Source organism: Sphaeramia orbicularis, chromosome 7, assembly GCF_902148855.1.
Source record: "Sphaeramia orbicularis chromosome 7, fSphaOr1.1, whole genome shotgun sequence".
NCBI classification, from domain to species: domain Eukaryota; kingdom Metazoa; phylum Chordata; class Actinopteri; order Kurtiformes; family Apogonidae; genus Sphaeramia; species Sphaeramia orbicularis.
In genome coordinates, this window is record NC_043963.1 from 14,666,544 (window position 1) to 14,692,302 (window position 25,759).

The 25,759-nt window shown below is 42.1% G+C and overlaps 1 protein-coding gene across 7 annotated transcripts in view; it reads right to left on the reverse strand.

Moving 5' to 3' along the window:
• Positions 1 to 25,759, reverse strand: part of casz1 (castor zinc finger 1) — an 80,296-nt gene that overhangs the window by 27,135 nt on the left and 27,402 nt on the right. For 5 of the 7 annotated variants that reach the window (XM_030138421.1, XM_030138416.1, XM_030138423.1 and 2 more), the window contains 2 exons: positions 8,997 to 9,563; positions 1,231 to 2,131 (listed from right to left, as the gene is read on the reverse strand). In XM_030138421.1, coding sequence (XP_029994281.1) covers positions 1,231 to 2,131; positions 8,997 to 9,563 — 1,468 coding nt within the window. Of the gene's footprint in view, positions 1 to 1,230; positions 2,132 to 8,996; positions 9,564 to 24,659; positions 24,766 to 25,759 lie in introns of those variants that run through there. The other 2 variants (XM_030138422.1, XM_030138419.1) reach the window with 2 other exon arrangements.

The window sequence follows — 25,759 nt, forward strand, 5'->3', positions numbered from 1 at the left end:
CAGTCATGATACAGTATTGGTTCTGCTAGGCCCCTCTCAGCAATGGCATTTAGCTCGATGTGAGCAGCTCCACACGGGGGATGACCTGAGGTTAATCTGGCCCAGAGGGGAGGGTACGCTGCCAGACATTCTCCCTAGCACCCCCTCCACTGCCTGTATACAAACACCAGACTGGGTCAGTTAGCCAAGCTTGTAGCTCCTCTGAGCCCAGACCTGACAAAGGCCAAAGCCTGAGGGAGCGGCGCCTGAGGGCTCTTGAACAGTGTCTTTGATAGGTCTTGACTAACTAGAGACAAGGTCAAAACCAATCAAACAGACTCTGGGAGCTGTTTCCTACTGGTAGTGCACATGACTGTAGGCTAGCTCCCCAAACCCCTCGTTTGCTTCTTTTAAAGTGCACTCGTCAGGCAGTGTTGAGTCGGCCCCTGTGACTCGCCGGGAGGTTAGTCATGGCTCCAAAGTAATTAAGGGGAGAGTTGTTACACCCTAGCCAAACGAAAGAAGTCAGTCACTTTGCGATGACTGTGCTAAATCAGTCTCCACGGAGTGCTACAGCGAGTAAACACTTCATGTGCCTTCGCAACTCATCATGTCGTGGATCTATTGGGCGCTATGCGCTATTTCACACTACATTCCCGTTGGCTGCTGTGGAGGTAGCAATTACCTTTGCGTTAGACTAACTGACTCACAGTAGCAGTTAAGTGTATGTGAGTTCCACATTAGCTCCAAGGTGTTCCACTGAGAGACCATCAGTGTGGAGAAGACAGACCTCTGATCTCTTTTCAATCCACTAGTAATCTAGAAACTGGAATTTTAATGATAGCTTATGTGATTTATTGCATGTTCCTTAGAAGATATCCATACAACATACTTTAGTAATTACTGACCTAGACATGGAATACAATAACCAGCCTGAAAAGTTTTTCTTCCTTAAATCTTGGTGGAAGATGTTGGGCCAATGTACATTCTGCCAGCTCAGTGTTTCCACCATGGTGTTTTTTTTTCTCTTTCATAAAACACTTACTTCACCAGTCCACACCTCTAAAGTGACCATTTTCTTTTGGGGTATTTTCTTCTGCTGTCCTGCGTTTTGTTGTCAGAGTTGACAAACGTTCACAAACATGACCAGTTTAGAACAGGAACCACATCTGTACTTAGCCTAATGTTTAAATAAGTGCATACTAACCAAAATACTCTCTGTTTCTAAATGCAGACAGTAGGCTGACTTACTTTACAGAGGATACAGTGCCCGTGGTAATGGAGTCAGTCTTGGAGAAGCTGGACTTCAGGTAATCTGAGGTGTTGAAGCTTATGTGGCCTGTCTGGTCCATTGTAAGACCTGGAGCAATCGTTGCACCAGCTGCCCCTACGGTGGGCACTCCAGGGGTCCCCGGGTTCCCTGGCGCTGTGGCAAGGACATTGGGCATCATCGAAGCCTCGGGAGTCCCTGGAATCAGCTTCTGAATTGTTCTGATGTCATATTTTGAAGGGCGGCCCACTTTGCCAGTCTTAAAGGCAATCGCACCACCCATGTCCGGGTTGCCCTCACCAGGCTTGAAGAGATGCAGGAACTTGACATTCTCCAGGTCATACTTGGAGGGTCGCTTGTAGGCATTACCATTCTGCTGCTGGAGACTCTCCCCCATTTTTAGTTTCTGAATAAAGAAGTCATACTTGGAGGCTCGGGAGACCATGTTCTGGATGTGAGAGGGATTGGGTGGCTGAGTGGCACCCAGCTGAGGTCCCCCTGGCTGTTTATGGTCCAGGTTGGAGGGGTAGATCTGTGCCTCGGCCCCTGGGAGGCCCCCAGAGGTCTGGAGCATGGTGGCGCTCTTGTCTTGGGCCAGTTTTGAGTTGAGGTCTTCTGGTTTGGGAGGGGAAGCATGCATGGGCCAGGGGAGGGTCTCGCCTGCTTTCAGCTTGCGGATGTACTCTTCGTACTTGGAGAAGCGAGCTCGCCGTGAGGCCTCCTCGCTGCTGAGGGATGAGGGATCTGAGGTAGAGGCTTTGAGCTTCTCAAAGCTGATCTTCTTGGTCAGCTCATCCCTTACCTGCTGGTCATCATATCCAAACATTCCCAAAAACTCATTCATGGTGTTGGCTGCATAGTCTCGCAGGGCAGATGCTTCTCCTGCATAGACAAAAAGAGGAGGACGCTTGAAGCTGCAGAACACAATGTTTGAAAACTAAGGAAATGCATTTTATTAAACACTTGTTTGCACATAGGTAGCTGTGATAGGCTCCAGCTAATCCTCTCAAGGGTTAAGTGGTTCAGAGGATGAATGAATGAATAAAAATTTGGATTATTTCAATAGCTATAATAAATAATACCTATAGAGTGTCCAACATACAACACTGTTAAAACTGACTTAAAACTGTGACTCGTAGAAAACCAGAGATGCACTCACTTTCAACTGACATCCATTTCATCACCCATACACTTTCTCTGTTTAGATGTATGTAAGTATAGAGGTGAATGTATAGGCTAATGCCCCTGTGATCATCCTATGTCTATTTGTTTTTTGTCTATTTGTTTGTTTTCATGATGCCTATGTCATCATTATGTGTATTTTTAATTTTTTAAATTTATAGCAAATGAGTGATGTATTAATGTTGGCTGTTTTATGTTTTGTTTCTGTCACCTGCCTACAGACTGCAGATGAAAAGTAGTTATTTTACTAATTCTCTCATATTTACATCCGTGTATTTATTTATACAGCACTGTTTATAAATGTGCATGGTCCCTATTAAATAAACCAATAAAATAAATATATATTTATGTTTTAAACATTGATCCAGAGGTGATCATCAGTAGATAAATTCAGGTCACTCAATATGACAAAACAAAGTGACTTGTTTAACAGGCTGAGTGATTGTTGTGCAACAGTCTAGTTTTTGTTTGCATCCAATACTTTAGTTACAAAGGGATTAATCAGGCCAAGTAGCTTCATGTTACACAATATATTCCGTCACGCCAATTAATGAAACAAATCTCTGTCACTTCAGCGTTTTGGGGTAAAAAAAAAAAAGCCACTTTCTGGTAATATTCAAAGACTAATTTGCAGCTCATCTACTGTATGACATTATCGTGAAGTGTATCTTTTTCCCTACAAAATAACTGGGTTTAATTTGTGAGATGTTGATTATTTAAAACCTGCAGTAAACAAGCACAGCAGTGATTCTGCACTCCAGCTCCAACAGCCGCTATACAGTAACGTAAACGTATTTGTGTTTAGAAGGAAGAGCACTACGGCGATGCTTTTCCTGTTTTTGCTGCACTAAAAATCAGTGCTGCAAAATTTGCAAGTGACTCTACACACAAACGAAATGTGAAAACCAAACTAATTTTTTTTTTTTTTTTTTACCAAGTTCATCAAGGTTGATCGGAGACTACAATGAATTCTAAATATTCTAAATAAAGAGTATGTTCACAAAGTCACAAATGCAAGAGAAGTTTCAGATGTTATTATATTTGGGCAAATTTTTAGAAATTAAACACTTTCACTAGAATTAACTTTAAAGCTCCACATAATGACAGTTGCCAAACGATAAAAATGACAGAATTATAATGTGCTGAGAAATTATGGCATTTTCAGTATAATTCATAAAAGCCCCTCTATGACTTGGTGTTAAGTATTTTCAACATCATTTATGTCTCCTTCTAAAGTCTAAAGACATTGCCTTCATCCTTTTAAACATTTATGATTTTTAACATCACTTTGTGAAACATCACATCGCATAAATTGGACAACTTCCCCAAGGACACAGACGAAATACAGTCAATGTATAGTTTAATTGCATTATGTGAAGATTAATTCTGGCCCATTAACTTTCATCCAGGTTAGTGCAAGGGGTCAGTGAGGAAAAGGGAAACATGGTTTTGCCTGAAAGCTTTGAAAAACAGGGGGGAAATAAGAATGAGCAGAGAGACAATACTGCAGAGACACAGAGTGTAAGAGATATAAAAAGCTTTACTCCAATCATTAACGTTTGCTGATCCAACTAAATTCCCAAAAATCTCCTGCTGTGTTAGTTTTCCTGTTAGGCAACAAACCAGAATGCAGGCAAGCTAATAATGCACCAGATGATAATTTCACCTCAGGTCATGTAAAAGTTTTGACAATCTTAATTCATCTCTGGCAGAGTCACAAGATCATGATCCAAATCTTTTCCTTTTTTTTTACTTTTTGTTTTATTGCTTTTTTCATCACTGGGCTACACATGATCCGGCCAGAGGTAATACCACCTACCACCCGCGTAATTAATACACAAATATTTCTGCTCTTGTCTCAGATTTCTGAGTTATTGCTAAATCAGTCGCTCTGCCCCTGCTTTTCACATCTCCTGCGCAGCATGTAAAATAATCCCTAAATTTCCATTCACCGTGTTGGGGTTGCTCCTCTGAGCGACAGATCAGTATGAAAGAGTATCTGGTGGATCGAAAGGGCATGAAAAATTTAAAAGAAATGGATCAGGTATTTGAGAGGAAATACCAACATGTTTGCCACAGATCATTTTATCTAATCTACTGTGTTTTCACATGTACTGAAACCACAGAGTGACATACTGTATGTGCAAGGTTTACTGTGGGATGCAGTGCAGTTTTCCTTCTCGTATTGTTCTTGGTTTCAGTATTTTAAGATGCTGGATTGATCGCCGCATATAAAAGAAAACTTAAACCGACTGAAAAACCTTGACATTTGTCCACATTTCTCGATTTATTTAGGTGTTGGTAACCTTGCAGCTTGGTTAGATTTTACTGCTACTGTATTTATAAGGCCATCTCAGGTCATGGTGTATCATATAGCTCTAAAGTTAGGGCAGACCCGCCCACTCCATGAGACAGAAAATGCATCTACACTTTACTGAGTGAGGAATGACTTTTAAAGACATGACATGATAGAATGTCTTTGGAAATAACGTTTTACATTCAGGCAAAATGCAAAGACTGATGTTACTTTTACAGTCAAATGCAAACACACTCCACTCGGAAAGAATTAGATATAATCTTATGGATAAATTCACATTCTTTGAAAAAACTTGGTCACCGCTCATTCAATATCTCACTCCTCTTAACGGAAATTAACTTTTCACCTTTACTCTAGCAAAGTAGTGAATAAACGGAAGGGTGTGGGTGGGTAGTGGGGGGGGTGAGAGAGATTTGTTTTTTCAGTTATCCTTTTTTGTTTCCTCATTTGTGTTTTGTATCTCATGTTTACATGTGTTCTTTATTGCTATTTGTTGAAAAAAAGAAAAAAGAAAACAATAAGAGTACATTTTGACCTAACTGCACATTTATCTTCATGGATATAAAAATCCCGCACGCAATGTGTAACTATGTGCTCTAATAAAAAAACATTTGAAGACTTTTACAGTCAAATGCTAATTATTTCTAATACACTGGTGGTTTCTTTCATGGGAGCGCAAATACGCATTTTATATTCTATTTGCTTCATGTATTATCATCACCCTCTCCTAAAAAGTAGCAAAGTCTCTGTATTCATCAGACGAGTCACGTGTCATGCTATCAATGAAAGGCAAATGATTGGACTTCAAGGGATTATAACTGGGACCGACAGGAGATAACCTTTCTAAAACACCATGTAAATGAGTTTTCTACTCGGTCCTTATCTGCCCGCTGCTTAATGATGTCATGTGACACCAGGTGGGAAACTATACATGGTTTAATTTTAAGGTGAGCTGCGCTGGAAAAAGGAAAAAAAAAACAAAAAAAAAAACGTGCATTTCCTTTTCCGCTTAGATTTCCTTTTCTTGGCTGGCACGTCCCTCTTCATTCCCTCTGGTGCCACTGGAAAATCTACAAAGAAGTGCTTCCTAATCTTGACACTTCATGACAGAAAAATCCAGCACACGACGCAGACCCGCCTTGTCTATATTTGAGGCAATTAGGCTGCATTTTCCCTCGGAGATATGATAACAGATGGGCATTATATCTCCTTTAGGCTGACCAAACATGGCCATCAGTGTGGCATTCTCCGCTCACAGGACTAAGAGGCAGAGGTGTCGCTGATGATAAGGTGCTGGAGTCTATATATGGACTAATCTAGAGTCTGAATACCCCTCTAAAGGGCGGCACTTTTGAGCCGCACACAAACAATATAAACCATTTCACAAAACCCCTTTTAATAAAGGTGAACTGTTAGGGAAAGTTTTGGACGGGCAGATTTATTTTACGCGCTACAATAATTTAAATACAGTTTTAAAAAGGCAATTTGCATTCATGTTGGCAAATTAGTATAAGTGTGTTTATTTAAATGGACAGTGGTATCCTAATAAAGAGCTGCTTGGAATAAATGACATTAAGTGTATGTGTTCGGACTAATTTGACGCACACACACAAAACTGTACGTAGCTTCAAACTTCCTCCCTGTTTGGTTAGTTAATTAACAGCCAGTAAATAGAGGGGGCTTTGAAACAGCTTGAAATGAACAATAACCTTTTACAGTGAACCCAGAATTGCAAATGGAAGTCATGGTCAAGCCTGTTTGATCCATCGCTATGAGCATCTCTGTCATTGCTTTCATAGTTTTTATTCATTGGTTTTTCCATTGACTGGCTTATGAGGGCTCTAATGCGACATCTAAATTATCTAGGAAAAGTATTCTGGGGTTTTGCACTGATAGGAAATCCGCACGATGCCTCAATGTGAGGAGTTAAATGTTTTGAAGGTCGCAGTTTCTCTCATTGATCTTGCAATGTTTGTTAATTACATTGTCACTGATGTTGTGAGAGATAATTAAGCCACTATGTTTATATGCATAATTATGTGCACTCCGCATCAGCCTTTGAAAGACAGCGGCGAGAGAGAAAGAGAGAGAGAGAAAGAGAGAGAGAGAGGAGAAAAAAAAAATGTTTTAATTGTGAGCTGAGCAGAAACATGGCAATATAGATGCCCTAGTTACAATCAACAAAGAGCAACTCTGGAAAAAAAAAACAACAAAAAAAAAAAAAAGACTGTGAACACAAGATTTGCAACTGATGCAGTGTGCTCTCCCTGCAGTCTTCAAACACTCTGCTTTGTTGTGAGATATAAAGTAGTAAAGGAGTGAGTGGAGGAATAGGTGTAGGCCTGCTACACATCACTGATACATATTTACAGACCGGCTTTTGTATAGCCATGAAATAAACACAAAATGACTAATTAAAACCACAAAGGCTTTCTCATTTGCCTCTGAAATGAAACCTGCTTCATTTTCTGAGAAGCCCCTGCCCTCAATTCAGTGCGGCCCGGGCTACTTGCAGTTAACAAAAAAGAAATGCACACAAAAACGAGCATATGTACATGACTCTGAGGTAGATAGCTAAGCCTAGATGAAAGACCCAAAACTGTTAAAGTGAGGTGAGCGAGCACAAAACAAAACTTGTTTTTGTACCGCAACAACCGGTCTCACCTGCAAAATGCTGTTCTTTTTTTTTTTTTTTTTTCTTTTCTCTGGGTGTCTGTCAAACAGGCTTTATGAATTCATATTATCAAGCTGTGTGTGTGTATGTTTTTACAGCTTTTTACAGCTCTGTTTTAACTTCTGCTATACAAAGGCCACTTTGTCTTATATTGAGTTTGTGTCTGGTTTCAAGGGTCACAAAAGTGCGTGACTGTTAACGGTACTTTCTTAAAAGATTGTTTGCGCTGTAAATACATACTCTCACTACTTTACACTGACTGTTGCAGGTCTGTGCCAGGTTTATCTACTTGATAATCAGTAAATTATACTGACCCTAATCAAATAGGGGTTATGGTGAGTCATTTAGACAAGTACAGAGTATTAGGGAATTTATTGAAATACATCAGTCAGAAAGAAACACTGTTGTTTTAAGAATATAATAAAATCCCCCCATTGTGACATGAAGCTACAATAAAAAAATTACCACTTCCTGACTTTATCTCGCTACTGATTTTCTGGATTTGACAACTGTGAAAAAGAAAAAAAAAAATCTGTTTTCCAGAAACAAACTCTAACTCCTCCACAGCTACTACAACGCTATGTAATAGAGGAGCTTGAAGCAGTGGCTAAGTTTAGTGAGCTTAGAGAAAATCAAAGACTCAATATGTAATCCTGGGTGTAATATGAAGCTTAGCCTGGCCCAGCCATGCGCTCTTGGCCCACAGCTGCTGGGAGAGTGCATAAACAGCCTTATGCTGTAAGCCTACTCCATTTATGAATTTCTTCATACAGTTAACCACACACTGACAAGTTCCTGTTTTCCCCCCTGGACTTGCCAGTTGAATCTGTCTTTAGGGTAATAATGTCACTGGCTATTCATATTATAACACCAGAGCGTCTCTTTCCAATAATGGACACACTTAAGCTTATGTGGATGTAGTAGTGTAAAAATAGTGTGGAGTGGAATACTTTGACACTGTCCACACAAATCACACACAGATCTTTTGGAAGATGTGTTTTATCCTGTCATCACCTTAATGAGAGGAGACTTTTTAAAAACGCCCTCTAAAGTGCACATTATTAAAACTGTGTTTCTTGTGCTTTCATTGTGATGTGTAAAACAGAGAATTTAAGGAGCGTCACACATCAGAATGGTGATTTGTACTACAAATGCGAGCTTTCATTACCTTGTGTTATGACATGACACTAAGCAGTAACTCCACCTCATGTGTCCTCATATGAATTATACTGTGCTTTCAATAGCACCTCCGGCCAATGCGTCATAAATTAAGGTGCAATAACAGATGCCAAACATGGATGAACAGATAATTAGCAGCTACTACTCTCTTGTTTTACCTGTAAAATAGGTCACTGCATATGTTCAGAATCACCTTTTGTAGGAAACTTTATCACCATCTATTGGTTCCACTCAGATGTTTGTGGGGCTGTAGCCATTTTTATGTGTACAGGAGTCATTTAGAAAAATAATAATAAAGATAAAAGTATCTGAATTTGACTGGAAAAGGCCTGTTCACAGGTGAATGTTAGTGTGGCCAGGATTTCAGAAGTAACATGATAAACTGTCAAATGTACCTGGAGAGGAGAAAGGTGCTTGGCGACTCTGGGCCTCACTTGGTGCCATGTAGGCGTTGTCTTTAGAAGCCCTGTCTTCAGCGTCTTTGTCGTCATGGAAACTGCCATCCTGAGACCCCGTCAGCGGCTCGGCCTCCTCCGCATTATCTTCATCATCGCTGCAGCCTTTGGGCTGTACCATGTATACGCCCTCAGGGGGGCCGTCTTCGTCATTGCTGACTTTGAGTCCATGCTCCTGTTCATCGTCGCAGTCGGGAAGTGGCGGCTCATCGGCGTACTCACCGTTGACCCACTTCTCAATGGCCTCACGTCTCTTCTGGTCCTCCTCTAGGCTCTGACTTAGACTCAGGCTCTCGGGAAAGTTGGTCTCATTATCATCATAGTGGGAACTGCCACGCTCGCTGTTTTCTGCTACACTCTGGTCTCCCTCTGCATTCTGGGAGCTGCTGTCGAACACCACCTGGCGGCTCAGCTTGGCACAGATAGCATTGAGTTTTAGGCCACCTTTCCTTTTGGCGGCCATCTTGGATTTTCCTGAGGTCGTTTCAGTGCATAAACTCCTTTCAGCTGTCAAACACAAGAACAAAACAGTGATAAGTCGAAGTTGTTCACAGTTACGAATAACTTACAGCACAGTTTATCATTCTGCTTTCACGCTTAATAAGAAGGTGGCCTTTATACGTATGAGGCCAAAAAGAGACAAACTGAGTAGTATAATGGTGGCTGCTGCTATTATTAGCATCCAAAAGCACTTAACAATGCCAGCACAAGACTGGAAGGACACAGACAGATACTGTACATATCTTTCTAAGTCACACCTCCACGGTCAGCTCAGGGTTTAACGCAGTAGTGGAAATAAAAGGAGAAAAAAATGCACAGGCAGCTGAAACCACAGGCAGATAGGTATCAGACCCCCTATGGTACTACATGCAGCAAATACACAGCTACATAATCCTTCACATGACAGCGCTATAGAGACACTGTGAAATGTTATCTTCACTCTCACCTCAAGAGGCTATGGTCCTGCCACTGAGTGGGGGGCTGCACAGCGTTAAAGCTGTCAAAATGCTGAGCGCTTTTAGTCGTTTTGGAGCTGTGTTCTCACGTTGGCTAATCGCAGGATTAGACACAGTAACCGTTTCTGTAATGGCTGTTGGGTTCACTTTATTAATGGCAAAAACATGCACCTAACGCCTCTGTCTCCTCCCTACTGTCTTTAAACAATTGATCTGGGAAACATGAGTACATCCTGCAAAAAATGCTGTATTTTACATAAGAAGGCACAGCACACAGTCTCAACATTTTCCCCTGGTGTGGCCTCCCTGAACAATAGGGTGTGCTTTGGGGCAGGAATGGGTGGCATTATTTCAACCCAAGTGGGGCTATCTTTATAACATGTCCTCTGATGAGGCAGGAACAGCTGCCTGTGGCATTCCATATCCAGAGCTGCCTTTTTAGGGCAGAAACTGCTCTCTGTTACCTTTCACTTTATTTCCAGAGCCACCAAAGTTCACCTCTGAAGATCATTTTTCCAGACTCAAAATCAAGGCCAGATCGTTATCAAGTTGTAAATAACTTTTAAAAAACTAGCGAGGAGATAATTAATGAGTAATACGGTATTTATGACATCAAAAAGTCTATTGCTGCAGATTAGAGTTACACGGGGTCGTAATAAACCTTTTAAGTCGTGCTCCGTTTTTCATTCAGCAGTATTTAAAGTCTTGTGAGCTGAAGCTCAGTGAGAACAGCGTAAAACCACACCATATTTTTTAGCTTGCAAAGTCGTATTCGATCTCCATCTTAACTCAGCCACACTGTGGTTTAGACAATACGCTATACTGGGCTAGAGACACACAATTTCACTGGAGAAAAATATGCAATATCAAAGGTAACAAAGTTCTATCTTCAAGACTCAATTCACTTTATATAACAATGACTATGAGCCTCTTAATTTTCCCTCAGCCATAAAGCCAAGCACAATCATGTGTGAGCCATTGCTGGCATTATGTAAATCACACCGGTGCAACATAAAATCCTGTTTTCATTTTCTTTTGCAAAGCTGTGGAATCATTAGAGGATATACAATTTGAAGGAGTTTACAGATCACCCCGTCGCCAGACAATGTACCCAATGCTCCCCACACATGCTTTCTCAGTTACTGTATTTACATTGCGGGCTTCCTCTCTGAAACAATGACTTCAGGAATTATGTAGTTTTGAGGGGGGCGTATATCAGCAGCACATTATTGTACAATTTAGTGTTAGACAATTGCAGGCAGGGGTGAAAGGGTCACCTTTTAGAAGACAGCAATTTTGAAAAAAAAAATCAGCTGGAAAAACTATTAGGAAGTGGAAGACATAAATTTTCAAGTATTTTTTTTCCAGAAATACTCTCGCAAGGAAGATTGAGGTCATTTGGGTGTTGCAGAGGAGGTCATTTTTTCTGTTTACCGTGTTCAGTATTTCATGCTTTAACTACCGATTTCCTTTGCATTGCAATCTCAAGCTCCTTGTAGGAAATGACCCCTACATAGTTGTTTCTTTCCATTAGTGACTATTTATGTACAGTATGATATTCAGTTATACGACAATGCAGACACCAAAGGACCAAGTGCTGCTGGTTGATAATCTAACCCGGCCTGTAACTGAATTATCTGACTTCTCTAGCATATATTCTGTGTTTCGTTTGATAAAGGTAGAACGTGTTTTAAAACAAATTTAATATTGAGAGCTCCCCCCGAAGCTTTGGTTCAGTGGTTTATAGAAGCTGTCAAAACTATTATTTATGCTGAGGGTTTCTGTCCACAGCAGCTTTTTGCCATTGCTTACAACAGGGATTGCTATGGTAACACTAAGCTGTTTACCTCAAGTCGTTTGTGTGCATGATAGCGTACAATGAGATAAAATCTGTGGGGACCTACATGAAAGAACAACTTTTCCCTCTGGGACTGACTCCCCCACCTCCCTGAGAGTCCAGTAAGCATTCTGCCTTATTAATGAATATCAGAAAGAAAAACAACACTGTCACATGCACTGGACATTATTTACAGCCTGTTTTAGCATGGTGTGCTAATTGTCAAGGAGGAGACACCTCAGCGAGCACAGAGAGCTGGAAAAAAAACTAGGCAGGTTAGAATTTGAGCACAACAGCTGAAACAGATTTTTCCTTGCTGCTTATGTTAACGGTGACATTATTTTTACTGGAAACAGTGCAGGGCCACAAAGGAGTGCCATATACTGTCTGTATAAGGCCAAAACCTGAGGAAAAAGTCAAGAAACTATTTTGAACACATTTGGAGTACAGCAGGTTCTTTTTCATCTTTGGTCAAAAAGAGGAGCATCAAAGTTACTCCAGGCGCTGGTTCTTCTCACAGCCAGATGACAGTCTTGTGTTCAAGTGTGGCCCTTTGCACGAACAAACTTACTCTTGCAGGCTATAAGCCCCGCAGGTCTTGTTGGATTTTTGATGCAGAGTCTCTGTTTGTGTGCCAGAATGATATCGTGCCCAATCAAGTAGTGTTTCAGATCCTAATAACGCTGTTGGAAGTGCATTATTTGTGTGAACGTGCGCAGACTGTAATCAAAGCAGCTAAAGATAAAGAATGTAGAAGTGAACGGTGGCTGTGATTGGCGGGGTCATGACTTGGCCTCTTCCTCACATGCAGTTTATGTGTCCAAAACACACATGTGAGCATATTACAGAAGATGTAAACTCACATATATGGTAAATTGAATAACTTTATAGTTCTCTCCAAAGGCAGCGCTGCACAGTAAACACAGAGACTCCCTGTAGTGTTGTCAGTTTGTATGGATCAGGCTCACAGGAGGGTCTGTGTATAAGAGAGGTAGATATTACCTGTTTAAACTGAGCCTTATCTCTTCACCTAATCAAACACAGGTACAAGGATTGTTGTAGATTCCTGCTGAGTTCCAACATGACTGACACAGGGACAAGCCCCCCGCAATATCTGGAGTTAATTAATACAAACAGGGTCTGGGAGATGTCTGTTCAGCTAAGGATTATTTTACAATATGCAACCGAGAGTTGTTGTAGGTCTTTAAAAAAGCCCAGTTATAACTTTATGAACCTTTGGCAGATTAATCGACAAAGCAGCAGCTCCCTGTGTGTAGCTCAGTGAACCTTTGTGTCTGTGGCTCTCAGGGGAGATGTATGTGTGAGAAAGTGTGTGTGTGTGCATGTGTGTTTTAGACAAATCACTGAGCCACACACAGGCGCACCTAAGAAATTATCATGTTTTTATTTTTGTAAATTTACAGCTCGCAGGAAGATGATGTATTTTCCTTTTCTATTTCTTTCTGTCTCTCCTTGCACGGCAGAGAGGCTGCGGCAGCCGCAAGGAAGTCAAGCGGAAAGCCACTGATGGACAACTACGCCACGACACACAGACCCCAGCATCTGGTCCCTCTCTCATTTTTATTACACAAGAATAACAATAAGCAGGTCGCCGACCTCGCCGTGAGATTTTGCCACAGTTTTCCAACAGTCGGTGCAGCCGATGCTAAGAAATTTCCATTTTTCTGCATGCATATTTAATTGAGTTTTGTCCCAGTGGTGCGGAAATGATTTGTTTTTTGCTCTCTGTTCACTTGACTCCTCTTCGGAGTCGCTAACCCTGATTAAGACGTTCCCGTTAATTTCCCAGCGCACACCTTTTTTTTGTGCATTAATGGTTCTGATCGTCTAATTAAAACTTCTCAGCTCGGCTGCTGATCACCGCTCGTTGTGCCTCTGACCTGAAGTTTTAATTGCCGCATCAGAAGCGATAATAATAATTTTGAGGTTCTGATGATTAAAAACAATGCCATTGCCAACTAGTTGATAGATGGGGGTTTGGGGGTGGGCACACCAGAGGAGAAGTTTATGTAGAGAAGGGGTTTAGGAGTGGGGCTGTAAAGACAGGTATACGAGATCGAGGGAGAAGAAAAGAAGTGGAGGGAGATTACCAGGGTGATCAGTGAGGAAGAGGAGGGGGTGGCAGAGCATATGAACACCTCTTAGCAGCCCTCTACCTTGGAGACTTTGTAAAGAAACAGATCTGGTTGGGACTGGGACTTATTTTTCCTCACCTCAAATCTAAATCTGTGACTAACGTGAAACTCTACTCACTTAGCAGGTTTGCCAGGTTGGGGAAGAGAAAGAGAGAGAGAAAGCACGAAAGGAAGAATGATAAAGGCACATAAAAGATGACGACAGTCCAATACTCTGTGCTTATTTTCATAAAAAGATAAAAGCATGGAAGGCACGGTACAAAAGGCACATTGTTCATTAAGGGACTGAATGGAAAAAAAGGAACCTAGGGTGACTGTTGTCTGTGTCATAAAACATGATCCTGATGAGATATATATATGAGACCCAGATTACTGTCAAAACAGGAGAAGTGAGTTGGTTATGATCTTCTTTTAAACACTACTTTCATACTGTACTTTGCAGATCACAAACTGCACTGATGATCGGAAATGATTTAGACATACACACAGAGAGAAACTGCCACAAGCACCAAACTGTCACATTTTGTTCTTTTTCAAACCACAGGATTTCTAATGGGTTTTTTAGGTTCCACAACAGGATCAATGATTGACTGTGAAGCATACTGTACATGCACACAGGCACACATACAGTACAGACACATGGATAAAGAGTCAGGACATTGCTGTCTTCTCTCCCCCTGCACCATACCCTCTCTCACAAATCTATTTTATTATTAATCAGTTGGTTGCACATCTGCCTGCTTGTTGTATTTTTTTTTCTATCAATAAAGCACTTATTGCTTTTAGTCTACAATGTGACCTTGCACATTGTGTGCTGTCTTTCTGGTGGTGCCGACCTTGAAGGACCCGTTTGGACTATTGCACTTCAGATCCGTCCACAGGCTGTTATCAAACACATGCCCTCAGCCAACGCCACGCTCCCGTCACACGGCCACAAAACACAAACAAGGCACTGCAGGAAAAGGGAGACACAAACAGCCCGAGTAACGCACACAACAACTACATACGGAGACAATGGCTGAAAAAAACAAAGTATATCTCAAGTGCAAGCGGAAGAGGAAAGACGTTGAACTTGAGGGCAATCAGGCAGGAAAGTTGAAATCTGAGGACAAATACGCCCTCCAGCTTCATCACAAACAGAGTAATTATGGTATTTTCCAGAACAGAGGACAAGCAGCATAAAATGTTCTAGGGGAGGGAAAAAAAAAACATCTGACATGAGTGACAAGACCCATTCTGACAGCCACGAACCAAAACAGCCAACTTTTATTCAGTTTGCTGCTTAGGGTAATTCATGGGACACACGGCCAACTTGTTAAAATTGTACATCAAATCTGGACTCACAGCTGGCACCAGACGACGGCTTCATTTGAAAGTGTTTGCAAGAGGCATCAACTTTGCTTTAAAAAAAAAAAAAAAAAAAAAAAAAAAATTAAAAAAATACACAATCACTGGCGGTCCCCGTGCTTCCAGAGGCTGAAACAAGGGAAATTTATTTCTACAGCTTTGTTTTTGAAGCTGAGCTCCCATGTTCAGTTTCAAGACACCAAGAGTGCAATTTGATAAGCCAAGCACCATGGTAAATGAGCAGACGACCCCTGTGTCCCTCCCTCATGGCTGCTGTGCTTGGTGCGGCAGCAAGGCAGTGTGGGTAGTACAGTGGAGAAGGGGCTCAGCGGTGCACCTCTCAAGGGCCCTTGAGCTAATATCTGTACAGATTAACTGCTTCAGTTGTATTTTGGTCACGGGGATCTCTCTTTACCTTTGTGGCTTGTTGGGAGGGAGAAGGGGAGACGACGATGAGTGTGTGTACGGTTGATAGGAGGGACCGTGATGATCCTTCCAATTGATACTGGAATAAATTGCATCGCACTACATATGACGTACACCCATCGCAGATTTTCATATATTTACTAAAACACACTGAATGGATAACAGATCTGACAAACCTGTGTCACTACTTCTTGGGAACTAAGATGTTACATTTACTCTTATGTGACTTTTAGTGGCTTTCAGCTAAGGACTCTAAGCACTTTTTTGCATATCATTGCCTTCCTAAAATAATTGGCATTTTCATCTTTGTTTTTTTTTTACATTTTCTTGCTTCAATCGCCTACATTCTCAAATGAATAGATCATTCAATTCTACCCTGTCACAGAATTGCCTATGCCAAGAGTTTGATTTCAGTTAGATGTAAAGCACTTTGGGCTTCTTTATGTTGTTGTAAAGTGCTGTATAAATAAACTTTGATTTGATTGATTTGACTTTAGTTTTTTTTTTTTTCCTGTTTCCTAAAAAATCTGAAAAAATTACTTTAGGAAGTTGACGATTGTTGCATCCAGTCCTGTCAAATTCTGTGACAGCAGCACCACAATGCAACAACTAAATCCTGCTTTTTTCCATTTTTGAGGCATGTTTTCTATTTCAGCCACAGAAATCATCATGTACTGTAGATGACTGTCTTGAAATGACTCAAATATCACAGAATTGCTGTATTATGATACGGTTTTTATTGTGCACAACGTAAACTGACTCCTGCTCTTAATCTTTCAGCAAAGGGAAGTGAGCGACCCGCTGGCCTAAGAGGTCGGGAGCGTCCAGACTAGTGTGTGTGTGTCACCCCATGTCATTATCTTTGGGGCCATATTTAATTTACCAAGATCCGGAGCTACACTGCTGAGTAAGTCATCTCCATCCTCTTTCCATCACCTACCCCCTCCATTTCTCCACAGGACACACACACACACACTCAGTGTCAATCCTCCAGGGTAAACTCAGCACACGCCGCTCCATTAGTTATCAATTAAGTCTGGAAATCTCCACCTGGCTTACACACACACACAACCACACAACCACACAGATGAAGCCGGCACACATACGTAGCACCACCTCTCAACAGGAAGTTGAGGAGAGCGTGCCTTATTTGACTACGAGTGTGAGTGTTTGTGTGTCCGTGCGGGTGGCACTTTTGTCCATGAGGTTAACCTTGATATCAGGCCCTGTCAGGCCAGATAATGTCAATCAATGACAAGCCCTCACAGATAACCCCTAATGTGAAGCCTAAAAAGCAAAGCTGTTTAGATCTTTAGACATGCCCCCTTTCACCAGCATATGAATTGCATTACAAGGAAATGAGCTGTGGCATTTCTTTAATAAGACTCTTAAGACATTTTGACAGCATATAAGGCACTCTTGTTAAAAAAAAAAAAAAAAGAAAAAGAAAAAACCCTACGCTGACAAAGCCTCCTCACATAACACAGCGCTGGAATGGGCAGATTCAAGTCCCTGTTAAGTGGAGGAGGAAAAGACACATAGGGAGGGGGGGAAAGGGAAAAAGAAGGGTGGACCTTTCCCTTCTTTTTTTTTTTTTTTTTCTCCCTCCGGCTCTTGGGGACCGCTTAATTGATTTCCAAGGTTACTTTTCAAATTTGTTTTTCAGATACAGAGGCCTTCAGAAACGGTGTAAGTCAATGTTTTTCAAGCAATTTCCTTAAATACGGCCTGGTTTGGAATTTTTCTCTTTTTTTTTTCCCTCTCTTTTTCATCAGATCTCTTGACCTCCGTCCCCCTTCCTCCTCTACAACATAAGAAGCAGGTGACATTAACCCAAAAGAAGCATGTATTTCCAGACAGGATGCTTGCACTGACAACATCGATCCCTGGCTGCCATTAAAACATTTGCTCTGCCTGACAGACTTTTCCTCTTTTGGACTTTATACGCGGTAGAATGAATCACAGGTGCCCGTTAAAATGTCATTCTGGGGAGATTGTCTACCTGTCCAAACATGACCCACAGTGCGCTAAAGCTTCTATAAACACTTATTCACTTTTTTTCCCCTTTTATTTCCAATGCCGTCTTCTTGAGGCACAATTAAATTTTGATCAAAATACACTCTTGTAGGCTAAGAGAGGAAGTGATTGAGAGTGAGCCTTCCTGTTTGTGAGATTTGCATTTTTTAGCCCCTCCGGCTCTGAGTCCCCTGCCAAAACTTTAGTTCAGTTATCTTCGACTTTTCTGATAAGCAGGATGGAAGTGATAATAGGGCTGCGATGATGTTTGACATTTTAAAGAGTCAGCTTGTCTTTGTGGTTGGTTTACAGTGCACAATACAGTGTAAACATATAGAGCAGAGTGCCTGTAACCAATATTAAACGGTGTGTGCTGGTGCATGTGTGTTGCACTCCTGCTTGCAGGGTTGTAGACAGCAGGGCATTGTACTTTCTGCTCTCCTTCTGCTCCTCTCTGTCTAGTGGCTGCAGGTCACATCATTCGCTGTGAGACACACACTGTCAAATAGGCACACTGACATTTCTACACACTCAGGAAAAGCTGATCCACAGTAAGGATAAACATGCCACTGCATCGGCGACAGCACTAAAACAGCATGCTTTACTGAAAAGTTCAATATGAACTGAGGGCGGAATTAAACGCGCCAGTTTTCACCTAAAACACAAACATTGTTGTTTCTGGGAGTTCAGTCGAAAAAGGAATGTGCTGTGACTGAATTTGAAGGTGTCATAAGACAACACTCACAAGAAGGGAGGAAAAAAAAAATGACTGTGTGACGATGAAACAAGCAAAGCAGCTTTACAGGAAAAAAAGCTGTCTATTTGGGTCTCAGCATACAAAAGGAAGTGCTGCTAAGTTGACTCAACAAATAATTTGCTTTTGATAAAACCACAGCAACTACTTTAGCATTCTACACCAAACCCACTTTGTTTCCTGCATCTTTATCTTTATGACTTGCTACATTTGTGAGAAGCCACTCAGTAAATTGTCATGCACAAACAACTGAAGGTTCTTAAACGGTTGCAGTGCTGATCGCTTAAAATGTAATTTTGTTGAAAAGTGACAGGTTTAAAGGAAAGCTTCAGAGGAGAACATGGAGCGCTTGCGTATTTGGGCTGGATCCAGCTCCCCGTTTTACATTTCTGCAACATTAATATTCCTCTTATTATTATTTTAAAGTGAAAACGGGTACTCTGTTGAAGTGCAAATCTGATGAATTACGGGAGCAGATTGCTGCTATTAATTATTAAAACCTATTTATAAATATTCAGGTCTGTCATGCATCTAATAATGAACGCTTTAGAGGAGGTTACTTCCCGTGCGCATCCTAATGTGTCAGAAATATCACTTTTAATCACGCTCGTGTCAGTGAGTGCTGGGTTTGAACCTGCCGAAAAACCTACCAAATCAAGGAAACTCTGTCAGCCTACTACTGTGCTCATCACAGCTCCTCCATTCCTGCTGTTTCGCATGATCCAACTTCTTCTCCTGCCCCGTCTAAAGAGGTGGTGAACACCTCTCATCTCCCGGCTGCATTCTTACTGTGGTAATTTGAATGGAGAATAATGCATCAGCAGCACTCTACCTTCTGGACACACCTAGTCCCAGCGCTACTGCTGCCATATGCTGTGTTGATACATATTCATAACACTTTCGCGTGTGTTGAGTGTCGGTGTGCAATGAGGCTTAAATGAGTGCCTCACAACTTCAAATGAGGAAGACCGAAAAAAAGAAAAGAAAAAGCCGGGCACAAAGAAAGTTGGACTGCTCTCTTTCCTTTTTTTTCCCCTTTCCTCTTTCTGTCTCCTCTGCGTTAGAGGGAGAGAGTTCAGGTGCTGATAGGTGATCCCAGTGCTGCTGTGAGCCGGCACAGATTCAAGATTGTCTTAAAGACACTGTGAGAGGCGGCGAGTGTCAAAATGGTAGGGTAAACTATGCTGTCAGGTGGGCTGGATGGTCTCACTGGTGGGGCGAGAGTCAGTGGCACTGTAACACGACCTACATACACCCCAGCAGTATATACATATGCTGCACAGAGCAAACACACAAGCAGATAGAGACACACGGACACACTGTGAGGCACTCTAAGATTAACGCTGTCAGAACTACAATGATACCCCTTCATTATCTGCACACGGGGCCTCCTTCGCACACTTGCTTGCTTCACTGTCCTCCCACGGCTCCTCCGTGGAGCGTGTAGTAATTACTAAAGCTAACATTTCTTGCTCTCTCTGCTTCTGACTATTCTCCCAGTTCCTCCTCGTTTCTTGATCATTTTATAGTGCTTTTCAGAGCCTTTGCACTTTTTTTGCCAACTGGTGAGACAGATGAAGTCGTGCCAGTGTTAATGCATTATTTGATGCCAGCTGATTTGTAAACTGGCATCCCTCTTCTCAAAAAATGTTGGGATCGTAGATTTCTGCAAACCACTTGTGTGTATGATGTCAGCGCTACAATAAAAACTTTTTTGCCATCTCTGACTTAAATTATGTATTACTAAGGTCCAATTTGGCACAGGCAGGACTTAATTGGATATAGGAAAAGATGCCAAGGTGTGATTTAATACAGAAAATGTCAGTAAAGACAAAAAAAAGAGTGTTTTGTAAAATATTGGAATGAATATGATTTTTTCCTTACTCTTATCAAAGTGTAATTATTGCTGAAACTTGAAAACAAAGTTGGAATCGGACCAAATTCTCTGAATGCAGCAATTCTTCAGTGTTGTGTATCCTCTGTGCTAACCACCTCCTGGTAAAAGTACCAGATTCTCCAATGACAATGTACCTGTGGTTTACAGAAACACACAATGGCAACTTTTTTCCCTGGTGATCAGATGAGTCAGAGGCGGAGTGTGGTACCTTAGACCCACAAAGATCAGGCACCGGTGTCAAAAAACTACTGTGGGACAACAACATGGAAGTACTTGATGCTCCACTGCAGTATCTGTTGTCCTATACATTGTTGGTTTAATAGGCTGGGATCAGAGAGATGCTCCCTCTTGCATGGCATTTTTCATTACCAACAATGCTCCTAGTCTCTGGCTTTCTTCTTCCTCTCCCACTGGAACTATGGCTTTATCAAAGGTGATAGCTTGCTCAGGCGCATTTTCTCAAACGTCTTCTTCAGCCAGCCATTTCCCAAGCCGCTCTTGGGTAAACGTCACTCATAAAAACTGGAGAAGATTTGATGGTAAGATCAAAAAGAAAGGAAGGACAGCAAGGAGAGCAGGGAGATGTCAGGGAGGAGGGAGAGGAACCCTCCTCCCCCATCGGATACCAACGAGTGCTGAGGGTAATTCCTCTAAGCGTGGCCTGTGTTTTCAGACGCAAATACAACAAAACGCCGGGTGCTGCCATGAGACATCAAAATGGGCGATTTTGACTTCAGAGGGTCTTCAGATGCTTGAGGAGTTGTCAGTGTAAGGCCATCGGGACTGAGTGGGGAGAACAGAAGGAACCAGCAGGCAGTTAACAACCAGTAAGTGAACCATGCCAGAAAGCTTCCCAAAATGCCAATCGGCACAAGATCATTAAAGGCTTCCTTCGCGGTGTAACATCCCACCTGAGCACTTCATCTGCTGCAAGTGAAATGGCATGAAAGGTTATCAGCACCCGTGTGTCTCGGATTTACTGTAGAGAGATGTTAAAAAGTAAAGATTCCGCAGATTAATGTGATAAAAGCAGAAGGAAATATCCTAACCACGCTCAAAGACTGGAGATGAAAGGTTTCAACAGGTGCCATGAAAGTAGGAATTTTTCATCCTTTGCCTTACAGTGGGATCTTCATCAGTAAATCAAAGACTCGCTCTGTTCTTTAGAGACCTGAGTTGTGTTGTGACACGCTGGGAGGGACGTCCGCATTTTCTCCTGTGTTGTTCTCGCTCATTCTTGGAGCATTAGGCTCACTCTAAATAGCCTCAAGGAGATTAGCCTGGCTCATACTCAAATTCACATTTCTGCTAAAACCCACTCCACCAATGGGCCACGGAGATCAGCGCAGGAGGCTGGTGAGTCGCTAGTCAGAGACGATTCTGTCATGTCATAAATCAGCTCAGAGAAGGAAAAAAAAAAAAGACAGTGGAGAGTGAGAGAGAGTGGCTAAGGTAAAAGACAAACAAGTGTTGGCTCTGCTATATGAGTTTAGTTAGCTAGAGAGTTAGTGCATGAGTTATAGCTAGCAAAGGGCTGAGGGACGCTGTATTTATGAGGGGACTGAGTGAGTGTTAAATCCCTGGTAAGAAATAAAGTCGTCCCTGAGCGAACAGGGGAAACATTTCACTCAGTCTAAGAGGTGCCTTGAAAAAAAATGAAAGCCATCCCTCTTCCAGGGGAAGCACTATTCCGTATTCCCTAAAATTGCTTTATTCCTTAAAATGCTATAGATCACATTCAAGTGGACTGAATCTCATATTTGAATAGAGGGGAGGATTCTCTGTGTGCATAATATCAAGGAAGTTCATGAGCCAAGCAAAGGGAAAGAATCTGATTCTTCTAAAATTGCATGCGGATTTTCTGAGGGATCTTTGGCTAAAGGGGTCTGCCAAAACACACAGTGCACTTGTTGCAGTGCAAGGGTTCATCCAAGAAAAGTTTTCCACTGCGGTAGACCCGGCGAAAAGTGCTTCTGTTCATCCAAAGATCTGAAAATATTTAAGTGGATTTATCTAAATAAATCTATATCTGATATTTATGAATTCATCTGTCTGTCTAAAACACACATTTTTCATCGTATCCCGTTTATTTTAAGACAATACTTGTAAAAGTTCAATTGAGTCAAAGTTACACAAGCCAAACACAAAGGAAGGCGTGTGGCCAACGGAAAAGCCTACCATTGCACTTTGTGCACATCCAACTCTAACTCAGACCTCTCTCCAAACCCCTGCAGTAGTAATAACAATTATTACTTAAAAAGGCTATATTTTTGCATTAACTTAAAAGGCTATATCTTTTTCTTCCCCTCCAGCCTGTGCGGCCTCACTTACCCTAAGTATCTTCATAAATCACCAGTTACTGTTAACATGTACTCCACAATTCAGTCATCAATCTCCTACCAGGTCAGAGTGAAAACAGAGGGGGAAATGTCTGCTTAGTAAAATGTCTCTCTCGTGAATGCTGCTACCACCACCCACTGCTCACACACACACACACACACACACACACACACACACACACACACACACACAATACACATGTAGAGCAGTAGCGTACACACAAGCCAGTTAAATAACAAACACACGCGCCCGGCACACAGCAACCAGAGCAGTCCTATGGGACGACAGAGCGGTTGCCAGATCGCCACGGTAACGCAAGCCAAATTCAATTCTGACTTCACCTTTCACTCGGGAAGCCGGTTCCATTTGTTATAAAAACAAATAAACAGCAAGCGTGAAGTTGGAGCCAGCCAACTTGTGCCTCATCTTTCTTTTCTTTTCTTTCTTTCTCTTTCTTTCTTTCTTTCTTTCTTTCTTTCTTTTTCTGTGGGCCTCGACAAGAAGCATCAGGCCCGGACTGAGGCAGAGGGCTGTCTGACACACAGACACCCACAGGCCCACATGTAAATCTGTGTTTATGTTCACAGACACAGTATTTATTTAACTAAAAGGAGAAAATCTAATTGTACACGAAGAGGATTATTCCTCTCAGAACCATGTCTCCACAAGGGAGAAAAGGACTCTAGCCTCTCTTCAACAGGCACTGTTTACATCAGCAGAGTGGAAAATCCCTCTGATGACAAACCTCTCCATCATAACATCTGTATCTAAACATCCAAGTCAATCTCGACCAACACCGCAAATTACTTCGTGTCGGATCGGAAAAGATGTGCACTTGACGTTGGAGGAGAGAAATTTTAGGTGCTTTTGAAATATTTCTATTTTTAGCCGCTGCACTCAGCTACGGTGTATTTAGATCATATTATCCTACCACGAAAGTATATTAAAGTGTGTTTGCAGAGCCTTTAATTACTTTTATTGGCTGAAAATGGCCTCAAAGTAGAAATAAAAAGTGTCTGCTTTAAAGTTCAGTAATACTGTGTTAAAATCATCTTTGTTTAATTAAAAGTAGTGGCATTACTTTAATAAAAAGTTAAAATATACATAAAAACCGAGCATCAGCATGCAATCATATTCAACATAACTGATGCATTAACATTTATGAAGCAATGTAAGCTTATTTTAGCTACGTCAGAGCAATTTAAATGTAATCTGCAAAATATATACACATAAAAGTAGATTAAAAATTGCAAGTTCAGGATTTAATGCAATAAATCTTTTACAACATCCCAACTAGAACCCATAAAAAAGAAAAAAAAACACGGTGTCACTCAACAGGACAACAGGAGTGTAAGTAAACATATAGCTAAAGTTCACAAACTGTAGATGTACTTAGTTCCTTCCTTGTTCAGCACATAAAATAATAAATGTGACTGTAAAACACAAAAAGTGAAACTGTGGAGAGTTGAGGCGCAACACAAAAAAAGTAAACAACCAAACTTTTGAGGAAGAGGAAGATCATTAAAGTTGATTCAACACATCACTGACATTATTGAATTTAGGATGTAATTCGAAAAAGTACAAACATTTCCCCCAAAAAATGAACATTATAACTTTACACCTGCTGTTTCCTCACACACACACATACACACACATACATAGACACTTTGACACCACCCACTACATCACTACACAACTTCAACTAGTAGCAGTAACCAGTGCACCTCGAGGTAGCACTGAACCCCTGTGAGTGAGAGGGATGGGGGTGGGGGGTGGGGAGGAGGAGGAGGAGGAGGGGGAGGAGGGGGAGGAGGAAGAGGTGGTGGGTGGGTTGGGGGGGGGGGGGTGGGGGGGTGGGGGGGTGAGAGTCTTACCTGGCAGCAGACCGCCCTCAGCGCTCTGTCTCACCTCTCCCTCCTGCCCTGGAAGAATTCTCTCCACAAAGCAAGGCATTTTCTCCTCAACTGCTCTCTCTGCCAAGCCTCTGCACACTCTCTCTCTCTCTCACCCTCTCCCTCCCCTCTCTCCTCTTTCCCTCTTTCCCACTCTGTCCTCCTCTCTCTCCGTCTATCTCTCCTCCCTCCTTGCCCTCCCCCGTTTCCTTATCTCTCTCCTCCCTCTCCCTCTCTCTCTCTCTCTCTCTCTCTCTGTGCACAGATGTCGAGGCTGTGCGAGTTTACCCACTTTACCAGTAGGGGTCCTTCATCGCCCTTCTCCACCCCACAGCCACATGGGAGAACAAAACACACACAGACACACAGACACACCAACACGCACACGGGGCCCGGGAAGAGAGAGCCACTTAACGGGCGCCCTCCTGTCACCGCTACAATGAGAGCCCTGTGCAGAGCGGAGCGCAGTTGCACGGCTGTATAACCCCACATGCACGTTTTTTTTTTTTTTTTTTTACCAGCTTGTATGTGTGTGTGTGTGTGTGTGTGTGTGTGTGTGTGGTGGCAGGACAGGTGTGAAGTGGGCGGCGTGCGCAGGGAGCTGGCCCTCAGCCCTTTCAGCCCTGTTCAGCTCCGTTCGGCCGGGCTCGGTCCTGGCTCCTGGCCCCCTTCAAGTGTAACAAACTCACACACACACACATTCTCACACACACACACACACACACTCAGACATATGCACACACAGATTGACTTACAGTGGGTCTCTCAGAGGAAGCAGCCAAAGAGAGAGAGAGAGAGTCAGAGAGAGTGTGGGCACAAAACACACACTTTCACTCATACGCAGACACACACACAGTGAACAACTGCCGCTGTTTGCTACTGCTGCTGTTGACAGTGATAACATGTGCTTTGTGCCCTATGTGTGTGTCAGTGTGCATGTGGACACAAACACACAGCCGATCCACTCTCATATTTCCGTCTCCCTTTTTATTTAAAAAAAGAAAACGCACTTCATTGACACTGGCATGTTAGATTTGAAGGCTCTTAGCTAGTGTACAGTGGGGAATTTCTAGTTTCTCTCC